This window comes from Pimephales promelas, chromosome 9, assembly GCF_988280905.1.
Source record: "Pimephales promelas chromosome 9, fPimPro1.hap1.1, whole genome shotgun sequence".
Taxonomy (NCBI): domain Eukaryota; kingdom Metazoa; phylum Chordata; class Actinopteri; order Cypriniformes; family Leuciscidae; genus Pimephales; species Pimephales promelas.
In genome coordinates, this window is record NC_142777.1 from 6,945,981 (window position 1) to 6,967,984 (window position 22,004).

At 42.7% G+C, this 22,004-nt stretch overlaps 1 protein-coding gene across 1 annotated transcript; it reads right to left on the reverse strand.

Annotated features, from left to right (window-relative positions):
• Window positions 1-1,267: 1,267 nt before the first annotated feature.
• On the reverse strand, window positions 1,268-21,661 carry LOC148977480 (uncharacterized). The gene is given in 5 exon segments (XM_089135228.1): window positions 1,268-1,332; window positions 1,567-5,583; window positions 5,675-5,833; window positions 5,958-6,482; window positions 17,146-21,661. Coding segments are annotated over 5 exon segments (9,282 nt in total).
• Between the last annotated feature and the right edge of the window lie 343 nt (window positions 21,662-22,004).

Genomic DNA, 22,004 nt, shown 5'->3' on the forward strand with positions numbered 1-22,004 from the left:
ATCATCTTCCATTGCGATTTCCTGTATGTCTAAAGATGTTTAGATCTTCTTTTTGTAAACAGTGAGTGACGTACATGCGCGAGAGATCACTTCTGGCGCAGACCGAAGCGCCCGTGCTGTCAGATCAGTTGGACGTGGCTGTGATTACAAGAGTTAAAACTAGTGCTGTAGCGGCGCGTCGATGACGTCGTCATATTTTTGCGTCAACGCTTCTTTATTTATTTATTTTTTGCATGTTCCCGGCGGTACAGCTTGCCACACACACGTGGGTGACCGAAACATTGCAGAATAGAGGACGAAGACAACTAGAAGTGAATGTGCTATCCATTAAATGAATCACACACAGTAAACAAACCCTTAAGAAAAAAAAAACTCGCAAACTGGGTGCCGGTGTGGTGAGACGTACAAGCTCGGGCAGATTCGGCTTTAAGTCGTTCATCCCGGACGCGGCTCCGACGCGCGCGCTGTTACAAAAAAAGGCGTACACACAGCCAGCCACAGTCTTCCTGGTCTTGCGCACCCAACGCGTCATTTTTGCCGCACTCACATTCGCGCTCGTGCGGACGTGTCGAGTATAAACAAGACTTTTACTCCGTGTCAGCACGCGCTCTGATCAGTAGGTGCACAAACCTCTCCCGATTCATCTCCAGCAGTAGCAGCCTCCGATCGCACCACTAACTCCGCCTCCGTTTCCCTCCTCAGCTGACAATAATATTTAAACACTCTCTATGATAAAAAATGTTTTAAAAAAAATATTTTAATAACACGGTTTTGGCGGTTGTAGAGTTATAATGATGGTGTTCAAATACATAACATTAGACTAACGTTAGCCAGCTTATAGTATCTTGATTCAGTATGCTAGTATTTATTTGAGATACATTGTTTTTTTATTAATTAAGCAGCAGAAAAATATCCTTTATGTAGCAAGTGGCTCAATTTTAGTGACTACGCCACCCCAGGTTAACGGGGAAAATAACCTCGATATAGCACACAAATACGTTCCACCTAGAAAAGGCAAGAGGCATGGGCTTCCGTACAAAAATTGTTTTATTGACGTTAAAAGTTGATCAACAGTGCTTTAAAAACAGGAGTTCACAGGTCATGATTGGCTTAAATACGGTCAAAAAAATAATAAGCAAAAAAAACAAAATTCACAATAAACCTCACACGGCTTATAATAAGCTCACCAAATTCTCAATACACTTTTACAAAATTAATAACACACTTGACTTAACGTCGGAGACTGAGGCTTCAGCACAGGAGCAGGCTAGTGTGCCAGCAGCAGGTCCACCATAAGAAACACAGCAACCACTCTTACACCCACCCAATTCACTGCAAATAGCCAACGATAGTGACACGGCAATAATGAAACTGCAATAACATTCTCAGTGAACAAAACCTGCTGTAAAACAGACAACCAGCCCGCTCCAGGAGGGCCTCAGCTCCTAAAGGAAAAGAGAAAAAGAAAATACATAAGAAACTGAAAGTAATAAACAAAAAAAACAATATTCAAAGTCAATTTATTGACTTTAAAATAGCAAGAACAAAAGAAGAACAAAAAAAAACAAAAAAAAAAAAGATGATGGATGTTAGAATGTTGCCCCGCTGTGGCACGTCTCGTTCGTCGCACAGCCTCAGCACTATCCCTAGACTGGTCTGAGGAAAGAAAGATGGATGTGCCAGGAAGACCCAAATCCACGTCATGCACCAAATTGTTTACAGGAGGCAAGGACTCTACAGAGGGCCCCATGCCTTCCACAGAAGGTGGCACTGGTGCTACTGGAATCATGCAAGGTGCCGGCAGGTCTGACACGGCCGGCAAAGCCTCTTCTACAGCCACCCACAGATCTAAACTGTCGGCGTCCCCTAGTGAGGACGACGGGCTAACTGGGGGGCTAGCAGGGCACTCAACAATTGGGGGGTCTTGCTGTATTCGAGGCTTCATCAGGGAACGATGAACACGCTTAACTTTTCCCAAATCACCAGCGGGTGCAACAGTATACACAGACCCTCCATCTTTTGGTGCCCGCAGTACTTGATGCAACACCGAGCTCCACAGGTCCTGGATTTTATGACGACCTCTCACGCTATGATCACGGAGATAAACCAGTGTACCCTCCCTCAGTGGTGCATCACGAACATGTTGATCGTGCCGTTTCTTACGGTACTCAGCAGCCGCCTTTAAGCGTTCCCTAGCACCCTCAAATGCCACTTGCATCCTTGCTCGATGCTCTACGATCCACTCATGGACCCCGCCCTCCCCAGGTTCCTGAACCCTACCCAAAAGAAAATCAACAGGCAGTCTAGGTTCCTGGCCAAACATCAGGAGATACGGAGACTCACCGGTGGACTGATGGGGGGTGGTATTATAGCAGAACAAGATCTGCGGAAGGCAAGACGCCCAATCCCTTTTCCTAGAAGCTGGCAGAGTGCGAAGGAGGTTATGAAGGGTTCGGTTGAACCGTTCGCACTGGCCATTGCCAGCTGGGTGATAAGGCGTAGTACGGGATTTTTCAATCCCATAAAACCCACAGAGTTGTCTCATAAGGGCCGATTCAAAATTCCGACCCTGGTCGGAATGGATGCGACCTGGGACCCCGAACCGGAAAAACCACTCTGTGACCAAAACTTGTACAACGGTCTCGGCCCGCTGATCTCTGGTCGGAACGGCAAGGGTGTATTTACTGAACACGTCTGTTAACACTAAAACATTCTCATGTCCAGAAGAAGAAGGCTCAAGCATGGTAAAATCAATAGCCAAGATCTCATTTGGCTTAGAGGCTAGGACATGGCCCATAAAACCCCGGCCAAGTGGTTGGGTGTCCTTGGCCAGCTGACATCGCTCGCATTCCCGACACCACTGCGCCACTTCCGCCGACATCCCTGGCCAATAACACCGCTGCCGTATTAATTCTGTAGTGCGTTCAACACCCTGGTGTCCATGGTGCTGGTGCAATTGGGTCAATACATCCCGTTTTAACGCTACTGGTAAAACCAACTGTAGCACCTCCTCACCACCATCAGGGCGTGACACACGGCGGTACAATACCCCATTTTTCTTTACGAGACGATCCCCTTGCCGAAGCAAAGTTAACACAGACTTGGAAAGATTTTGGCGCTCTGCAGAGCTGGGAAAAGACCCCTGTTCCCAAAACGCCAAAACTCTCTGAATATCAGGATCCGCCTCCTGTAAGGGGCTCAGGTCTTCGATTGAGAAACTGGGCAAAGCGGTGATCACTGCCTGATTGACCTGTACTACTGGTTCTGCCTCAGCTGCCTGCCTTACCATTGCTGGAATAACGGTCCCTGGTAAGAAATTATCACGTGTCTCCTGCGAAAACTGGTGCTGTCTAGAAAGAGCATCCGCATTCCGGTTACTTCGCCCAGAGCGATACCGGACCTCAAAGTCGAAGGAAGCCAACTGGGCAGCCCAACGTTGTTCGGTGGCTCCCAATTTAGCAGATGTCAGGTGGCTAAGGGGGTTGTTATCCGTGTAAACAATGCACTTCTGTCCCAGTAAGTACTCCCTAAATTTCTCTGTCATGGCCCACTTGAGCGCCACGAACTCCAATTTCATGGAACTATAGTTGGTCATGTTGCGCTCAGTGGGCCTAAGACTGCGGCTGGCATATGCTATAGGGCGCACCTTATCTCCGTGTTCCTGCGAGAGGACCGCGCCAAGCCCGCTTTGGCTAGCATCCACCTCGAGAATAAAGGGCCGGGAGAAGTCTGCATAAGCTAGCACTGGGGCGGTAGTAAGCCTATTCTTCAATTCCTCGAAGCTCCCCTGACACTGCTCCGTCCAATCCCCTTCTGTAAACCCACGAAGAGCCCGCTTCCTAGATCCCGAACTAGAACACGCCGCCACCAGCTTATGCAGGGGGCCAGCCAATTTGGCAAACCCCTCTACAAAGCGGCGATAATAGCTAGCGAAACCAAGAAAAGAACGCAGCTCCCCCACATTAGATGGACGTCGCCAATCGGCTACAACCTCAATCTTTGCAGGATCGGTTGAAACCCCTTCGGCCGATATGACGTGACCCAAATACTTTACTTCTCTCTGGAAAAACGCGCACTTGCTTAACTTGACCTTGAGTCCTTCACGTTCTAACCGACTCAGGACAACCTCTAAACGCTCCAGATGTTGAGCTACCGAGGTAGAAAATACCACCACATCATCCAGATATAAAAGCAAAGATTGACACTGCTGATCCCCGAATAGCCGCTCCATCAACCTCTGAAAGGTGCCTGGGGCATTGCACAGGCCAAAGGGCATACGGTTCCACTCAAAGAGTCCAAAAGGTGTACAGAAAGCCGTCTTAAACCGATCTTTCTCAGTGACTGGAACCTGATTATACCCACTGGCCAAGTCAAGTCTCGAAAACCAACAGGCACCACTCAGGGAATCCAAGGACTCATCAATTCGGGGCAGAGGAAACTCGTCTTTTCTAGTTCTGGAATTAAGCTGACGGTAGTCAACGCACATGCGTAGACTACCGTCTTTCTTCTTAACCAGCACGATCGGTGAAGCAAATGGACTACAGCTCTCTCTAATGATCTCAGCCTCAAGTAACTGGTTTATATGGGCTTTTACTACCTCATACTCTGATGGAGGTATCCGACGGAAGCGCTGACGAATAGGGGTCTCATCTACTAAAGGGATATCATGGCAGATTAAGTTTGTACAACCCAAATCTCCCTCCCCGGTGGAAAACACCGACTGGAACTTGTAGAGCAACGCCCTTACCTGACACCGCTCGACCTCTGATAAACTTGACAGATCCAATTCCTCAACCTGCTCGAGCACAGTAGATGCCACTTCTGCATTCTGAGCGCCCACAACAGCCACAATTGACTGAACTTCAGTAACACCTGCGGGCAAACTCACCACATAAACACCACTCAAGGTGCCAATCATGGAACGAGGATAAAGCATCACATCAGTCACGCCAACATTTACTACAGGTATATAGGCAGTCCCCTGGCTTACCTGAACTACCGCCGGGGAGGCTAGCAACCCAGCAGGCAAACCGGACCCCGGAGGCTCAAAAAGGACAGCTCCATGAGAGTATTCCTCGGAGCAAGTTGCCGGAACAAACTTAACCGTGCCTCCTGGAATACGACAAGGCCTACGGCCTCGAACTCGAACCATACCAATGCGATTCAGGCTATTTGTAGTGTTAACATCACTACAATATTGTAGTGCCTGAAATACGAAATGCGGGGCTTTTGACACGTCTGGCAACTCGAAGAGGGCAGGGCCATGCTGTCCAAAAAGCCCCTGGTAGCATCGCTTCAGAACGTTCATTCCGAGAACGCCCGGAACCTGATCACACAAGCCACCAGGAGGATCTCGGACAACAAGCACCCCGCAATTTGAAACGACTTGGCCACAGAGCTCAATATCTAGCTCAATATAACCAAGATAAGGAATTGACAAACCATTAGCGGCACGAAGCTGTAACCATTGACATGACCGAAGTTGTTCCTGACCCAATGGCTCAAAATGCTGCCGGAAACAGCTCTCTGTAATGGTGGAGACCATGGAGCCGGTATCCACCAAACAGGGCAACAGCACTCCACCTATAGATACAACAAGATGAGGACAGGAGGACATTAAACGAGACGTATGAACTAAACCATTTGTCAACGCGGAGCCATTAGACTCCCCAACCGAGCTGTGGCTCTGCAGCACGGTGGGCACTAGTTTTCCGATTGTGCAGAATTGGAAGGCTGCTTACCCCCAGCGAATGGTAACATGGAATGCGGGGCCCGTTGGGGAGCTCGCTCCCCGTCGCACTCTCGGGCAAAATGGCCTGGCTTTTGACACCTTCTACAAATTACAGGTCCATTACGAGGAACTCGATTACGCACGTCTGGACCTTGCAATCGGGCGAAACTTTGTGTTAGCTGATTTAATTGCTCTTGCTGTACTTTCAGCATTTCTCTTAACTCACCCAATTCGGACATTTGAAACGAATTATGGGTCCCCACCAGTGTATCCCCACGCACACCATACTGAATCCCATGTGCCAACGGGACAGATAAACTTCGGGCCCTTGCACCGCCTGGCATCCCTTCCCGCTCCCATCGAAGGGCCTCGCTCCGCACATCTAACAAAGTGGAATTAGGTTGTCGGCGCACCAGCTGTTTAAGCTCTCGTCTCAAAGTACTATCATTAACGTGTTCAACAAATTGGTCACGTAGCACTGTTTCAGCGTTTACCAGAGCATGCGGAGACTGTCGCTTTACCTTCTCCAGGAGGCTCATCAAGGCGAGTGAAAACTCCAAAAGCGTTTCCCCCTCCTGCTGCCTCCTAGAGAAGAAAGCTTCTTGCAGGGAAATATACGACAACGAACATCCATACAACTCACGCAGTGCTTTAATAATTTTCTCCGGATCCCCACGTTCCTCGTCCGAACGATATCGTATCTCCTCTCGCGCCTCCCCCTCCAAGTGATCGAACAGAAAGAAGGCCTGATCTGCAGGGGATAAATAACGGGTTCTCATGCATGCCTTGGCTTCCTCAACCCATTCATTAATACTCACTCCAGACCTTCCACTAAATTTTGGGCACCACCTATCTCGGGGCACAAATACAAACCTATCAGTTGCTGGAGTATTGGTACCAGTCACTGATGAAGGTATAGAGGAAGAGCCTGTGACAGAAGTGCTGGGTACAGGAATGCTAGCCCCCTGGAGAACAGACACTCCCTCCTGTCGCAATCTCTCGTTATCAGCTCGAAGTTGAGCCACAAGCTCTTTAAGTTCCTGTAATTCTCCCTCCATTATAAAAAAAAATATATATATATATATAGATAGATAGATATATATACACTATACTCAACCTCAAGGAACGTCACTGAAGGTTTCCAGAGCACACGCTGCTGCTTTATTCCTACAAAAAGAAAGAGAGAGAAAAAAGACCAAAAAAACAAAACAAAAACAAAACAAAACATACATACAATACAAACTACTATACGGTCCCACGCCTCTGCCAAAAATCCTGTGGACCCTGCCGACTGCGCCACATGTAGCAAGTGGCTCAATTTTAGTGACTACGCCACCCCAAGTTAACGGGGAAAATAACCTCGATATAGCACACAAATACGTTCCACCTAGAAAAGGCAAGAGGCATGGGCTTCCGTACAAAAATTGTTTTATTGACGTTAAAAGTTGATCAACAGTGCTTTAAAAACAGGAGTTCACAGGTCATGATTGGCTTAAATACGGTCAAAAAAATAATAAGCAAAAAAAACAAAATTCACAATAAACCTCACACGGCTTATAATAAGCTCACCAAATTCTCAATACACTTTTACAAAATTAATAACACACTTGACTTAACGTCGGAGACTGAGGCTTCAGCACAGGAGCAGGCTAGTGTGCCAGCAGCAGGTCCACCATAAGAAACACAGCAACCACTCTTACACCCACCCAATTCACTGCAAATAGCCAACGATAGTGACACGGCAATAATGAAACTGCAATAACATTCTCAGTGAACAAAACCTGCTGTAAAACAGACAACCAGCCCGCTCCAGGAGGGCCTCAGCTCCTAAAGGAAAAGAGAAAAAGAAAATACATAAGAAACTGAAAGTAATAAACAAAAAAAACAATATTCAAAGTCAATTTATTGACTTTAAAATAGCAAGAACAAAAGAAGAACAAAAAAAAAACACTTACACACACCCCAAAAAGACAAACAATATATGGATACTATTAACGAATTAAAGACAGACAATTCAAATAAAATAAAAAAAACAATTGAAACAATTTCAAATGACCGCTGCAGGAACACACCCAGCAGTTATTCCAGACAGACAGTCACTCAAACTTACATAACTTGAAAACTGATCAACAAAAGAAAACAATACTAAAGAAAATGCCAACTAATAGCAAAAAAAGCAAATAATCCTCAGGCCCGCATACACGCTTGACTTAAACGTATCGATGTGGAGAAAGCAGCAGCGTGGCTTCAAAGAGAGAGAGAGCGTGACGGAGAGGGAGAGCGCACCGTTTAATGCGACTGCTCACTTAATTAGCCCACTTTAGAGTCCACGAAAACCTTCAAAACAGTAAACAAGGAGGATTATAACTAATGAAGTGATCGACCAGTTACCCACCCGATAATGCCACAAAATACTAACCCAGTTTACCTACCAGAGAGTACGATCCAGTTACACGTCAACATATACCAGAGAATCATTTAACAGGCTCGTTGACTGAAACAGCTGGTGCTCTGATCAATTACATTGCGATGCCACAACGATGGAAGCGCTGAAGGCACATCATACTGGAACAAATTGCCACAATCCAAATCAGGGAGAGAAAAAAAAACTTCCCCCTACGCCCCGGGATGGTACCAAGCCTACCTGGGAGTAAGCAGCAACCCACACGCACAAACCCTCAGCAACGCAGCAGGACACTCAGTCGGTGTTTACAACGGAAGGGGCGGGCTTTCAACCATGACGCACACCAAGATGCCTGAATGAAAGGTTTATATACCCCAAATGGGCAATTACTAATTGGCCACCTACCAAATTGTACTGACGTCACACGACTTCACTACAATCATATTAGTCGTTCAGTCATTAGATTAGTCGACTAATCGATAAAATAATCGCCCAACTAATCGTTTAGTTAATAATGGTTTACCCCCGCCCTAGGTAAAACGATATAAATACTGTTTGTTTTCTCACACAAACCGCTCGTTTCGTGTCTTAGGCCATCAATGTGTACTTGCCACTGTCGCCTTGCTTTTGACTTGCTTAGTTGGGGTTATTTAATATTTAACAATATTATTGATCTGTGTTGTACTACTTTCATGTTATCACTGTGAAGCTGCTTTGATACAATCTGAATTGTGAAAAGCGCTATATAAATAAATGTGACTTGACTTGTATTTACGAGTCATTAAAGGAACACTCCGACTTTTTGGGACTTTAGCCTATTCACCTTACCCCCCAGAGTTAGATAAGTCCATACATACCTTTTTCATCTCCGTGCGTGCTATAAGTCTGTTTGACGCACCCACCGCTAGCCTAGCTTAGCACAAAGACTGGATGTGAATGGTTGCAGCTTTCATACTAATCCAAATGAGTGACAAAATAACGCAAACGTTTTCCTATTTACATGTTGTGGTTTGTATAGTCACAGAGTGTGCAAATATCAAGGCCATATGAGACACAGACATCTTTTGACCGTATAAATACTATATTTTCTGAAGGGGAAGCACTGCTACTTGGGCAGAGTGATAACCATCACCTGAGACGCACCGTGACGAGGAGCAGAGAGTTCGCTTCGCTCAGCGTTGGAATAAAGAGTCAGCAATTACTAACGTTAGATAGAAAAGCAAAGTTTATCATGGGTGTTTGCTTTATTGTATGAGCTGTGACAATAAACAGGGGAGACCAGGTAATACAGTACCATGTTTCATTGATTTCCAACCAAAAACGCACCCAGATTTATAAATATCACATGAATAAATAATTATTATTACAGGAATCAATATATTTTAAATGCAATTTATTAGCTGAACCAAATGTATTCAACAGTAAATACATTTGCCTATATAATATACAGTATATTGCATTACTATAGGATAGAATAAGGGGAAAGTAATAGCACAAATTGTTTTTGCACAATGAACTCACAGCCTATCGTACCCTTTTGCACGCTCAAGTTCGTTATTTCCATGGTTATTTCAAATTTAGGCTACTAGGCGCGCCGCGCGCAGGGTGCAAGTTCAACGCGGTAAACGCGCTCGTTTTTTTTTTCCAAGCGCGTCCGCACCGCATCAAGATAAAAACATATTCATACCCTAATCATATAATAGTGTCACTGACGTTACATTAGATCTGGCTAAAGGCACTGTTACAGTAGGTCATCTAAAAACATAACGGAACACTTACCTCAGCCGCAGGTGATCCACTTGTCCTGTGTGCTATCGATGGGATGGCCGTATCCTTCAGCACATTATGGTCCGTGTGGCAAATTCCATTTTTTCAAAATAGTCGTCCTCATTGAAATGTACCGAGCAAACATAATGTCCCTTGATAATCTATTTAGGATAAATATCCAGAGTAAGTAAGCCATTTCTTCTTCCAGTCAGCGTTTTTAGTTGGAATTCTGTGAAACATGGTATTACCTCCCCTGTTTACAGTCGCAGCTATTTACAATAGAGCGAAAACCCATGACTCTAAACTACGCTTTTACTATTTATAAATTGCTGACTCTATTACCCAAACACCGAGCGAACTCTCCGCTCCTCACCACGGCGTGTCTCCGGTGATGCGGTTATTACGCCGTCAAAGTAGCAGTGCTTCGCCTTCAGAGAATAGTTCCCAGGTTTTATACGGTTAAAAGATGTCTGTGTCTCATTTGACTTTGTTATTTGTACATTATGTGACTATACAAATCACAACATGTAAATAGGAAAACGTTTGCGTTATTTTGCCACTCATTTGGATCAGTATGAAAGCTGCAACCAGTCACATCGAGTCTTTGTGCTAAGCTAGGCTAGCGGTGGGTGCCTCAAACAGACTTATAGCACGCACGGAGATGAAAAAGGTATGTATGGACTTATCTAACTCTGGGGGGTAAGGTGAATAGGCTAAAGTCCCAAAAAGTCGGAGTGTTCCTTTAAATCATGTTTAATCTGGACTTCTCTGTGCATGCTCTTTGAGGTGGTGACCATAGACTTCCATTATATTATTGACAGACAACAACGGTTTGACCTAAAAATATCACAATTGAAAATACTGTGGAGGTAAGCTAAAACATATCAAAAATTAATTTCAAAGTGAACTATCCCTTTAAATCATGTCCATTGCTCATGTTGTTAATTTTTGGTTATGTTATGCGTAGGGTCACAAGCTGTGCTTGGCTCCAATTCTACAAATCCTCGTCAGGATTTCCATGTGCCCCCAACACCATCTCTGAAACAAAGTTCTATGGAGTGTTCCACAACCCATGAGGTATATGTTGTACCGTGGCACAAAATGCCTTCAAACCTCATGCTTGTCCTAAGTGAAAAGAAAAGGCCAAAGCCTAGTGAGAGAAGAGAGCTAGTTCGCATCGTCATGGATGATGTACTCAGTAAAGTAAATGGAAGGCCTGGAAGAGCAAAGCTGCGGGATATTGCAAAGCAGATTGTAGACAAATATCCCTGCTCTTTCCAAGACAGAGAGCTCAATGGAACAAAAGTAATTGGCACAGGATTTGATGCTCTCTTTATACAGCTTGAAAATAGAGTTGAAAATGTTCGGAGACCCTTAACCATCAGCTCAAAGAGGCCAGCAGAGGATGGAGATGCGGTGAGGAGAAAATCTACACATTCAGATCGTTATGGATGTGTGGAGTGGCAGCCTGCTATTGAAGCTACAGATGAACTCAAATCTAAACAAGATGATTTGAAAAGTGCCTTCATATCCCATGATCTTCAGGAGTCCTGCATTAGAAAAATGATGGGTGAAACGTATTGCATCCAGCGTGCAACCATCAACAAAGGAAGCACTGTAAAAACTTTAATGGAAGAGTGGCCTTTCCTTTTTGAAGCCGTTCACCTGTTTGATCACACATGTACACTTGTTGGCTTTCCGGTGCAAACAAAGCTGCCTGAAGAATTAGCGAAAAAAGGAAATACCATCAAAGACTTCCTTAACTCAAAAGGGATGAAGATTGAACTTTCTGATGATCCAGTACAGCTGATCTCTGGTATTGCCAATTTTTTTAAGGAAACACCTGATCACCTTTACTGCCAAAACGAGGTGGGTTTTCACTTATTTATTTATGATTGTGTGGGAATCTATGTTTATCTCCCCCCTCTAGTCATTTCTTTACAATTTTTGGCTGAACTATTCCTTCATATCTTCCCCACAGGACAGAATTGCTGCTGGACGAAGCATCCCAAGCACCCCCTGTATTATCATTGGTTTGTATTCTTTTTGTAATTTATTTAACACTTTAAAAAAGTTGAGTCTTTCATTCGATTATTAGGAACAACAGAATGTAGGAACAAACTATGTGGCTTTTTAAATTGGTTTTAAAACGCCTATTATGCACATACATGCTCTTATTTAATTGTCTTTTGTTGTTTAAAGCAAGTCACCTCTGAGCAGAAAAATCGGATTTGTGCCAGATTTGCATGCTGTTTACTTTGAACATAGACTGAAACTACAAGACCACTTAAAACCAATATGGTGTTTTGTTTTGTCCTTTTTTTAAAATATTTGTCTGTTTAAGGTGATGGTCGATTGCTGTGGATCAGGAAATCGTTAATGATCACATCACCTCCCCTGTTGTGGCCCTGAGTTACGCTTTCTCTTTGTTTTATGTTTTGAACATCAAATACCCAAAAGAGATGTCACTCTCCCTGGAATTCATCCAAAGGTAAAGCCACACATTAAATGTTGGGAGTATATAGCATGATGTTGTGTTGCTGTTCTTAAAGGGGCTTTTTAAAATTTCAGAAAATTATTGAATCTTGCTTTTTCCAGGATTAAATGCAGTATATGTTAAGAATTGCAATGATCATTTAATCAGTGCCTGACATTACAGGGATAATTCACAAAAACAAAAAAAAATTATTTACTTGCCCTTGTGTTGTCACAAGCCTTTACGAGTTTCTTTCTTCTTTTGATTAAAAACAAATATATTTCTATTACCCAACAGTTGACGGTAACCATTGACTTCCATGTAGGAAAGAGATACTATGGAAGTCAATGGCACATCAACTGTTGGGTAATCAAAATATATCCTTTTGTATTTAGAAATCATACAGGTTTGGAACAACTTGAGGGTGAGTAAATTATTATTTGTGGATGAATGTTCTCTTTAAGTCTTAAAATGTGTCAATTGTTGGTTTACTTGTCAGAGGGAATAAAAAGGAATCTAATTTATTCTGAAGCCATTAACTCATTATAAAAATTTCACTTGCCCCATCAAAAAAATACACTCGTCTTAGACAAGCGTTAGTGTCAAACAAGTACTCAAAGAAAGAGTCTATTAAACCCTGTCTGCATGTTTCTCTATTTCAGTTTTATTAACTTCATTACTTGATTAACAAAAAAATGTGTATTCATTTCTTAAAGAGTTTTCCTGGGAATAAATCCTGAACGAGGGTCAAAGGCTGAGATGAAGGGCACAAAAAAGCAACACATTCCTCCAAGACTGTTGAAATTCCTGTGTGGCTTGAACAACTTTGAAAATCGATGGAACATTTGAGTTTTCTTTTTTCAAAGCTCACAATGAAATTTGGACTGAACAGTAGTTTTGCTCAAATTGGCACATGGAAAAAGGTAATAACTCGAACGCAAACACATGAAGCCCAGCGTCCCACTTCATGCTCTTCTCTTAAGAACAAATGGGACAGACAATAGTCTTGTTATAGACAAATCTAGAAAATGTTATTAATGATATTGAGGGCAACGTTGGTGCTCTGGTAGTTTTTTCTAAATCTCTAAAATTCACTTTTTTATGTTATCTTTGTTGCTACATCATTATTATACAGCTAGATTGTTTTAATTTTTTTTCTCTTAAAAAAATGTTTACATTATAAGCACTTTGTAATATTGCTTTGTACATTGTTATGTGAATTGCAGACATTTAAAAACTGCAGCTGTTTTTGTATTACTGGTTTGGTGTATTTTATATTCATTTGTTTATAAATGGTTTGACTTTCTATTAGTTCTTGATTTCTTCATGAATTTTTTAACTTTTTAACAGTGCAAACACTATTATACACATACATGCTCTTATTTAATTGTCTTTTGTTGTTTAAAGCAAAAAAAAAATCAAGTACTTTATCGCACACTAAATGATTTGTCTTGCAAATAACAAATGAGGTAAGTTATTGTTATGTTTACGTCTTTTGTTATAGACGACATGCAGACATTATAAATTTAACATCACTGCTATTATATTAATGCCTGTTACCTTAGTCATTCTTTACCAGTTCAATTAATTCATTCATTCATTCAATTAGTATCGTGTGTAGGAAGGAAATATGTGACTTAAAATTGTTAAAAATGTTATCAGCCTTACAGATCAAATCCCACAGTCTGTGTGCATAACGAACACATTGGCTTTGCGTTGTCAGACAAATAAGTAATACTCGTTGGTTTGTTTCACAGTGTTTCTTTTGTGGTCTTATCTATTGGTAGGGCTTTGCAGCTGTACTTCTGCATGCCAAGCACCAGCCTGCATGCTGCTTGTGGGTTTGTATTTTTAATTTCTTATTTCTTATTTTCTTATTATTAATCATTATGAGTGTTCAATATTGGCAAACATCTTTCTATCTCGGCTATCTGTCTGTCTATCTATATCTTTTTGTGATGTTTTGAGATGTTTTTTTTGTTTTTTTTTTCACAAATAATTTGTGCCGCTTCATAAATTTGAGGTTAAACCACTGGGGTTGCATGGATTACATTTCTTTTTTGGGTGAACCCTTTTCCCTTTAAGGAATATTGTTCTTTTAAAGTGAAATCTCAACACTAACATTTCACTATACTATTGACTATAAGTCTAAAGCAATTTTTAATGATAAAACAGCTGCCATGTCTTCATATTCCATTTTTTTTTTCTGTATTTGTATTGAATTTCATTTGAAAATGTTTTGAATCTCGACTTTATATTTCTGTGCAATCCTGCTCATGTCTACCAATATTGTGCAAGTACCTGCTCATGTTTTCTTTTAATTCTGTCCCTTGTTTGTTTGTCTAAAAACGTATTCCACAATACAAGCACTTTTTATGGTGTTTTGCACATTGTTTAATTGATGTTAAATATATATATTTCTTTATCCACCCATTGAATGCATTTAAGAATGTTTACATGAAAATGTTTACAAAAATAAAGCATGTTCAATTTATAAATATTGTTCTTGAATTATTTGTTACCAAAAGATATGCCATAAATTTAAATTTATGTGTAAGGATTATCTGAATAATACAGAAAATGTACTGTTAAAATACAGAATTTTCAGTTTTAGAGTTGAAGGAACTTTCCATAGTTTAACAGAAAATGTACTGTTAATATACAGAATTTTCCGTTTAGGATTTGAAGGAACTTTCCATAGTTTAACAGAAAATGTACTGTTAATATACAGAATTTTCAGTTTTAGAATTGAAGAAATTTTCCATAGTTTAACAGAAAATGTACTGTTAATATACAGAATTTTCCGTTTTAGAGTTGAAGGAACTGTCCGTTATTTAACAGAAAATGTACTGGTAATTTTCTGCCAGTACATTATCTGTTTTTTTACAGAATTTTTTGTTTACAGTGTATGGTATATCACATACACAGAAACGTGTTCAAAAACACGTATACATAGTGAAATCAATTCACCAAGTTAATAACATTAAAGATTTGTTTTAAAGGAGTGTCTTTCATTTTACCTACTAAACTTAAAAAAGGTTAACACACAAAAAAGGGTTTTATATAAAGATAAACCTCATATTTCAGCATTTAAATCATCTCTATAAAAAGAATGAGTCAATAAAGATACATTCCTGACATTTATAATGCACAGTAGCTTATCTTTTATTATTAATAGTAAAATTCGTACCGATTTTCCCATGGCTGTCGTTGCTATAGAACCATGCACTCATTACACTGCGCTCTACACAACGACAAAGGAGTTTTAGTAGCTAATGTATTTCCACCACAGAAAAACGCTTGCTGTAGCTCTGCTAAAAGATTTATTTACGGAGAAGAGAAAAAACACCCAAGTGTTTGGGTGCACTCCCATACTGAAAAGTTTATGAGCGCGCTTCCCGTGAGCGCATCAGTGGCGTATCCAGGACATTTTTTGGGGGGTGGCCAAGATGGGACACAAAGCTAGAGTGGGGTGGCCATGGCATAGCGAAGTTAAATGCGTATATGTACGCAGCCGACCATGGATCAAATCCCGGTCCTTTGCTGCATGTCACATCCTCTCTCTCTCCCATGATTTCCTTTCTCATAACTGTCAAATAAAAGTGTCTATCCTGTTAAAAACAGACGTAACCACCAATCACAGACAGTTCTCAAGTATCTCTGGTTATTTTAACATGTCTATTTTTAATCAGTAATTATGGTCAGGATAGGGTAAATATTTTCTAAGAACTATTTTCTTGTAGTGGATTTAAGTCCTTGTCACTTCACAAGTTAGATTAGATTAGCAAAATTAAACTGCTTTTAACTAATCCTATACAATAACATGTATCAGTCGTCAGCTCATCATCTGTGTCACCTGTATTGTTACCTGAGTTTGCTTTACTAATTGAGGCACCATCTTGTGGTTACATGATGTAACCCTTATTACTAGACAGTAGAAATAATGTACATAGGTTTAATAGTCTAAAATAGCACAGAGGTTATTATGGATACGATGTGGACCAGAATCAGCAGACGCTAGATTTTTAAGAGCCTGAGACTTGAACATCAAATAAAAGAATACCACACCAGAATGACAGTTTAGATAACCTGTATTAAACTCACAGGGTAGTACATACATACAAAAAACACATTTATGAAAAATAACAAACTAAAATAATAAAGTGCGCACATAAACAAAACAAAACCCTCTTTTTCAGTACTTTTGAGCTCAGTTTATCCTCGGTTCACCTTGCCTTTGTAGACAAGAATGCAGTTTCAACGTTGGGGCCCTTTATTTTTAGGTTGAGTTAGTGCTTGTCCTACCACAAAGAAGATGAAGAGGATGATCCGGACAGTTCATCTAAAGCGTTTTGATTCGTTGTCAAACACGGTTGGCTCGCCACCCAGCCACCTGGACTGGGAATCAATGAGTCTCTCGAAGAACGTTCGGAACGTCTGGATCTGTATCTCTCCAGGACCTCTGCACGATGTTTCCCACTTTTTACCAAACCCTGACCATTTTAACGGAATCCATTGCCTTTAGCTCCGTGACAACAGTGGATACAGGCACAGCTTTCGTTTACACTCAAGCAGATAACGCAGCCTTCTATGCTCAAGTGCAAGCGCCAAAAGAACGTGCAGTGACGCGAAACTAGAGGTGTAACTGTAACAGAGCCTAGCGGGCAGCTGATTGGTCAGCTCACTATCTCACAGAGCTCACCCATTGGCTCACTTACATGTCCATCAAAGAGAAGAAATAAAAGTTAACCCTTTTGTGACTGGGTCAGACGGCTAAATAGTGTTTCTCATTATTAAACCTGGCTACACTCTCCCCCCTTGAACTCATGTACGTCCCTGTACATGGCAATGGTTGAACTGTTTGTATTTCAGGGTACAGGACAGAAGGATACGCGTCGTCTTCACCATCACTTAAAATGTCAGCCACAGCTGTAGTTAACCCCTGAAAAAATGATTTAACAACTGTGACAAAGGGGTTTCCGAGCTCAGTATAGTCAAGTCTCTTTGACGGCTGACGGTTTCTTTCTGATCTCCTGACTGTTTTATCCTTTGTTTCCTCATCTGGTTCTTTACTTCCACTACGACTCATCTCCTTACCACTCTCTAAGATGTCAGAGGACACTTGAAGCTGCTCGGTTTGGATGTCATCATCAAGTAAGTTTTGTTCCTCCACAGGGTTTTTACTGCCAGGTGAGTTATTTTCGGTCATAACAGTTTCCTCAACTTGTTCATCAAGCATGACTCTTTTGGTAAGCAGGTCCTCAGCGTCGTTGTGGTGACAGTTAGGATCATTAAGTGTGAGGGGACTATCTGAGGCACCATTGGACATATCAGGTGGTTCGTTAATTTCAGCAGTGCAATCCACATTTTGAGCATTTACAGGACTCTCAACAGGACAATTTCTTGCAGGTTCAGTATGCTGTTTATCCTGCACAGTAGACATAGTTGGATCAGGCTGCACTAGACTGTCATGGATTGTGGGAAACTGAGCATTTGGGGGTTCTCTGAAACAGTAAACAGGAATGATTTCATCTTCATCATCTGAGAGTTGATTCTCATCCACAGTAGGATTTGCCCGGGTTGCTGGCCTGCGCCTTGCGGGCTGCTGGTCAGGCGCCTTGTTGACCTCTGTAGGCAAGTAACCACATGGAAGGAGTAAGTCCCTATGCAGTGTTCTCAAAGGACCATCCTGATTTTCAGGTTTGACTGTATAGACGGGCAGGGTACCTGCTCTCCTCACCACCACATGGACAGTTGACTCCCACTTGTCTGAAATCTTATGTTTCCCTCGAATGCGAACGTTTCTGACCAATACTCGGTCTCCAGCTTCCAAGTCCGAAACAGTCACATGCCGGTCATACCTCATTTTGTTCTTGTGTGCTATCTTTGCAGCATTTTCAATTGCTATCTTGTAGCTGTCTTCAAGTCTTGACTTCAGGTTTTGCACATACTCTACGTGTGATGTTTTCTGACCCCCTTGCACTGGCAATCCAAACGCCAAATCAACCGGCAGACGAGGCTGACGTCCAAACATCAGTTCATATGGTGTAAATCCTGTCACCTCATTCCTGGTGCAGTTATAGGCGTGGACCAGGGGTTTTACAAAATCACGCCAACGAGATTTCTCTGGGCTTTCAAGAGTACCTAGCATGCCTAGTAAGGTGCGATTAAATCGCTCAACGGGGTTGCCCCTAGGGTGGTATGGGGTTGTTCTTACTTTGTGTATGCCAGCCACTCGACAGAGTTCCTTTATTGTGCGGGACTCGAAATCACGTCCCTGATCACTGTGTAACTTTTCTGGCATTCCATAGTGAACCATAAAGTTCTCCCACAGACACTTTGCCACTGTGCGGGCCTTTTGGTTAGGTGTTGGTATGGCAACCGCAAACTTAGTAAAGTGATCTGTAATCACTAGTATGTCTTTGGTCCCACTCTTGTCAGGTTCAAGGGAGAGGAAGTCCATACAGAGGAGCTCAAGGGGTCTGGTGGTGTTAATGTTTACCAAAGGTGCAGCTCTCTCAGGCAACGCCTTCCTCCGTACACACCTACCACATGTTTTGACTTTTCTCTCGACATCCAGAGCCATCTTTGGCCAAAAGAATCTGGTCCTTACAAGATCCAGTGTACGGTCAACCCCCATATGACCCATGTGATTGTGTAGGCTGGTCAAAACTGTGTCACGCAGTTCAGCAGGGAGCACGAACTGATAAAAGGTCTGAGAGCCCACTTGGCGCCTCCGGTACAAGATGTTGTTACGGAGTTCAAGGCGATTTAACTCCCTCAACAACAGTGGAAGTTCAGTGAGTTCATGTCGCAAGGTTGGGGGTGGTTTTTCTCCCTGCTCGATCTGGGAAATTACATGCTTTATACTTTGATCAGCTCTTTGTCTACCCGCAAGCTCTGCCACAGTTAGGTGGGGGACAACCGGCAACCCACCAAGGTGATCTTCTTCTCCATAACTGTCAGGCACAGCAGTAGCTGAGATAGCCAGAGATTCAACTAAAGCAACTCCACCTGAAGAATCTTTGCCATCATAACTGACAATGTAAATGAGCTGTCTCTCACAGATTGCTTGCACAACAGCTTGATCTACTGCATCTATATTTTCTGGATCAGAGAGGTGACTCTGAGTAAACTGTCTTATGCGCTCTCTTTCTTTTTGAGATTTACAATCATCAGCCAGTTCCCCATGAGGCCTGCGCGACAGTCCATCTGCATCGCCATTTTGCTTTCCTGGACGATAGAGAAGTTTGAATGAGAACGTGGACAGTGCTGCCAGCCACCTATAGCTTGTCGCATCAAGTTTTGCTGATGTCAGTATGTATGTCAGCGGATTGCTGTCAGTAACAACGGTGAAGTGGTGGCCGTAGAGATAATCACTGAACTTTACTGTCACTGACCACTTGAGTGCTAAGAATTCCAACTTGTGTGCTGGATAGCGACTCTCACTCCTTGACAATCCTCTGCTTGCATATCCTATGGCTCGACACTGACCCTCCTGTTCCTGATACAAAACAGCACCGAGTCCAGTGGTGCTTGCATCGGTGTGGAGTACATAGGGCTTCTGAGGATCAGCAAAACCTAACACAGGGGCGGAGGTAAGGCTCTCAATAACCAGGTCAAATGCCTGCTGGCAAGCGGGTGTCCAGCGACTCCCAAAGACCTCCTTTGGATTTCGGTACTAACCTGCTTTCTCATCTGACTTTAATTTCTTGTGAGAAGGTGGGTAACCAGAGGTTAGATTGTGGAGGGGCTTAACGATGTTAGAGTAGCCCTTAACAAACCTCCTGTAGTACCCAGCAAATCCAAGAAAAGATCTCAGCTCTCGCAGGTTTTTTGGGACTGGCCAAGTCTTAAGAGCAGCAATCTTCTCCGGGTCAGTCTCGACTCCATTCCTGGAAACGACATGACCAAGATAATGGACTGACGTCTGGAAGAAGACACACTTTTCAGGTGATAATTTCAACCCAAACTCTCTAAGGCGTGTGAGCACCTTCATCAGCCTTGCTTCATGCTCCTCTAGAGTCTTTGAGAACACAATCAAATCATCAATAAAGACTAGAACATCCTTTAAATGCATGTCCCCCATGCACTTTTCCATGAGTCGTTGGAATGTACTCGGTGCATTAGTCACTCCCTGAGGCATTCGGTTAAATTCCCAGAACCCAAGTGGACACACGAATGCAGTCTTGGGTTTGTCTGCTTCCTCCACTTCGATCTGGTAATAACCAGACTTTAAATCAAGGACAGAGAACCACTGGGAACCACTGAGCGCTGAGAATGTGTCTTCCAGCTTTGGGAGCGAGTATGCATCTTTTATGGTCTGAAGATTCAGACGCCTGTAGTCTATGCAAAACCGGACTTGGCCATTCTTTTTCCTGACCACCACTATCGGTGACGAAAACGGTGACTCTGACTCTCTGATGACTCCTGCATCAAGAAGCTCCTGAATGTGCTTGCGAACAGCTTCAATGTCTTGTGGGTGTATCGGTCTTGCACGCTGTTTAAAAGGAGTTTCATCTGAAAGTTTTATGTTGTGTGCCACTTTATCTGTTCTGCCAAAATCAAAGTCATGTTGTGCAAACACGTCGGGCATGTTGTTGAGCTGCTGAGTGATGCGTTCTCTCCACTTAGATGGAATTGGGGACTCACCGAAATTGAAGTTTAGGTCCTGCCTGTTGTTTGACTGTGCCTCTGGTGACTTTGAGAGGGGTTCTGATTGTTTTACTACACTGTGCTCCTGTAACAAGATGCTCTGGTAAGCACTTATCTCTGCAATCGCACATTTAACAGGAATGACTATATCATGGTCAGACTCATTGCTGATGACCACTGGTAGCTTATAGGGCCGCTGCTGAGGAATGTCGACTAAGCTAGTCGTTACCAGCAAGCCACCCGGCAAGGAGGGTAAAGATGGCTGCTCAATGACTACAAACTTCTCATTCTGCAAGCAATAGGCTACAGCAACTCCCTCAACTACTACAGTTTCACCAGCTGGAATGATTTTAGAACTTCTGCCTTGCAATGTTACTACACTGGGTTGATTGTTGTTGATCTGTTTTTGTCTGAGCTCAAGACATTTAAGAACTGCTTTATAGCCATGTGGAATTGGTTGATGGCGGGTCAATCCGGCTTCAAAGTACATGTCATACAGTACATCCAGTGTATTGGTGCCTATAAGAACAAGAGACTGTGAAGTAGCTTGAATGTCAGGAACAACCAAAGCGAGGGTGTTTACATCCATTGACGCTCCAATGAACTCTTTTGGAAAGGTTATAGTCATTTCTATGTAACCCAAGTAGGGTACGGACTGTCCATTCGCTCCTTCCACCTCCAAGAGATTATATAGTGGCTTAATCTCCTGCTCTGGAAAGTGCTGTTCATAAAATGACCGGGGAACTGTTGTTACTTGGGAACCTGTATCTAGTAAGCAGCTAACTTCTTCACCTTCTATGTTGACTTTAGCAGTACTCTTTGTACCGACCAACCCCTTAGGGAGTCTAAAAGGGTGATTCTTACTTGAATGCTTTAGATTAGCACAAACTTCAGCCTCGTCTTTACTGTTTACGTATGAGGGACGTTGTTGACTCTCTTCAGTCCCTGTTTGTCCCGCAACAGGAACTGCT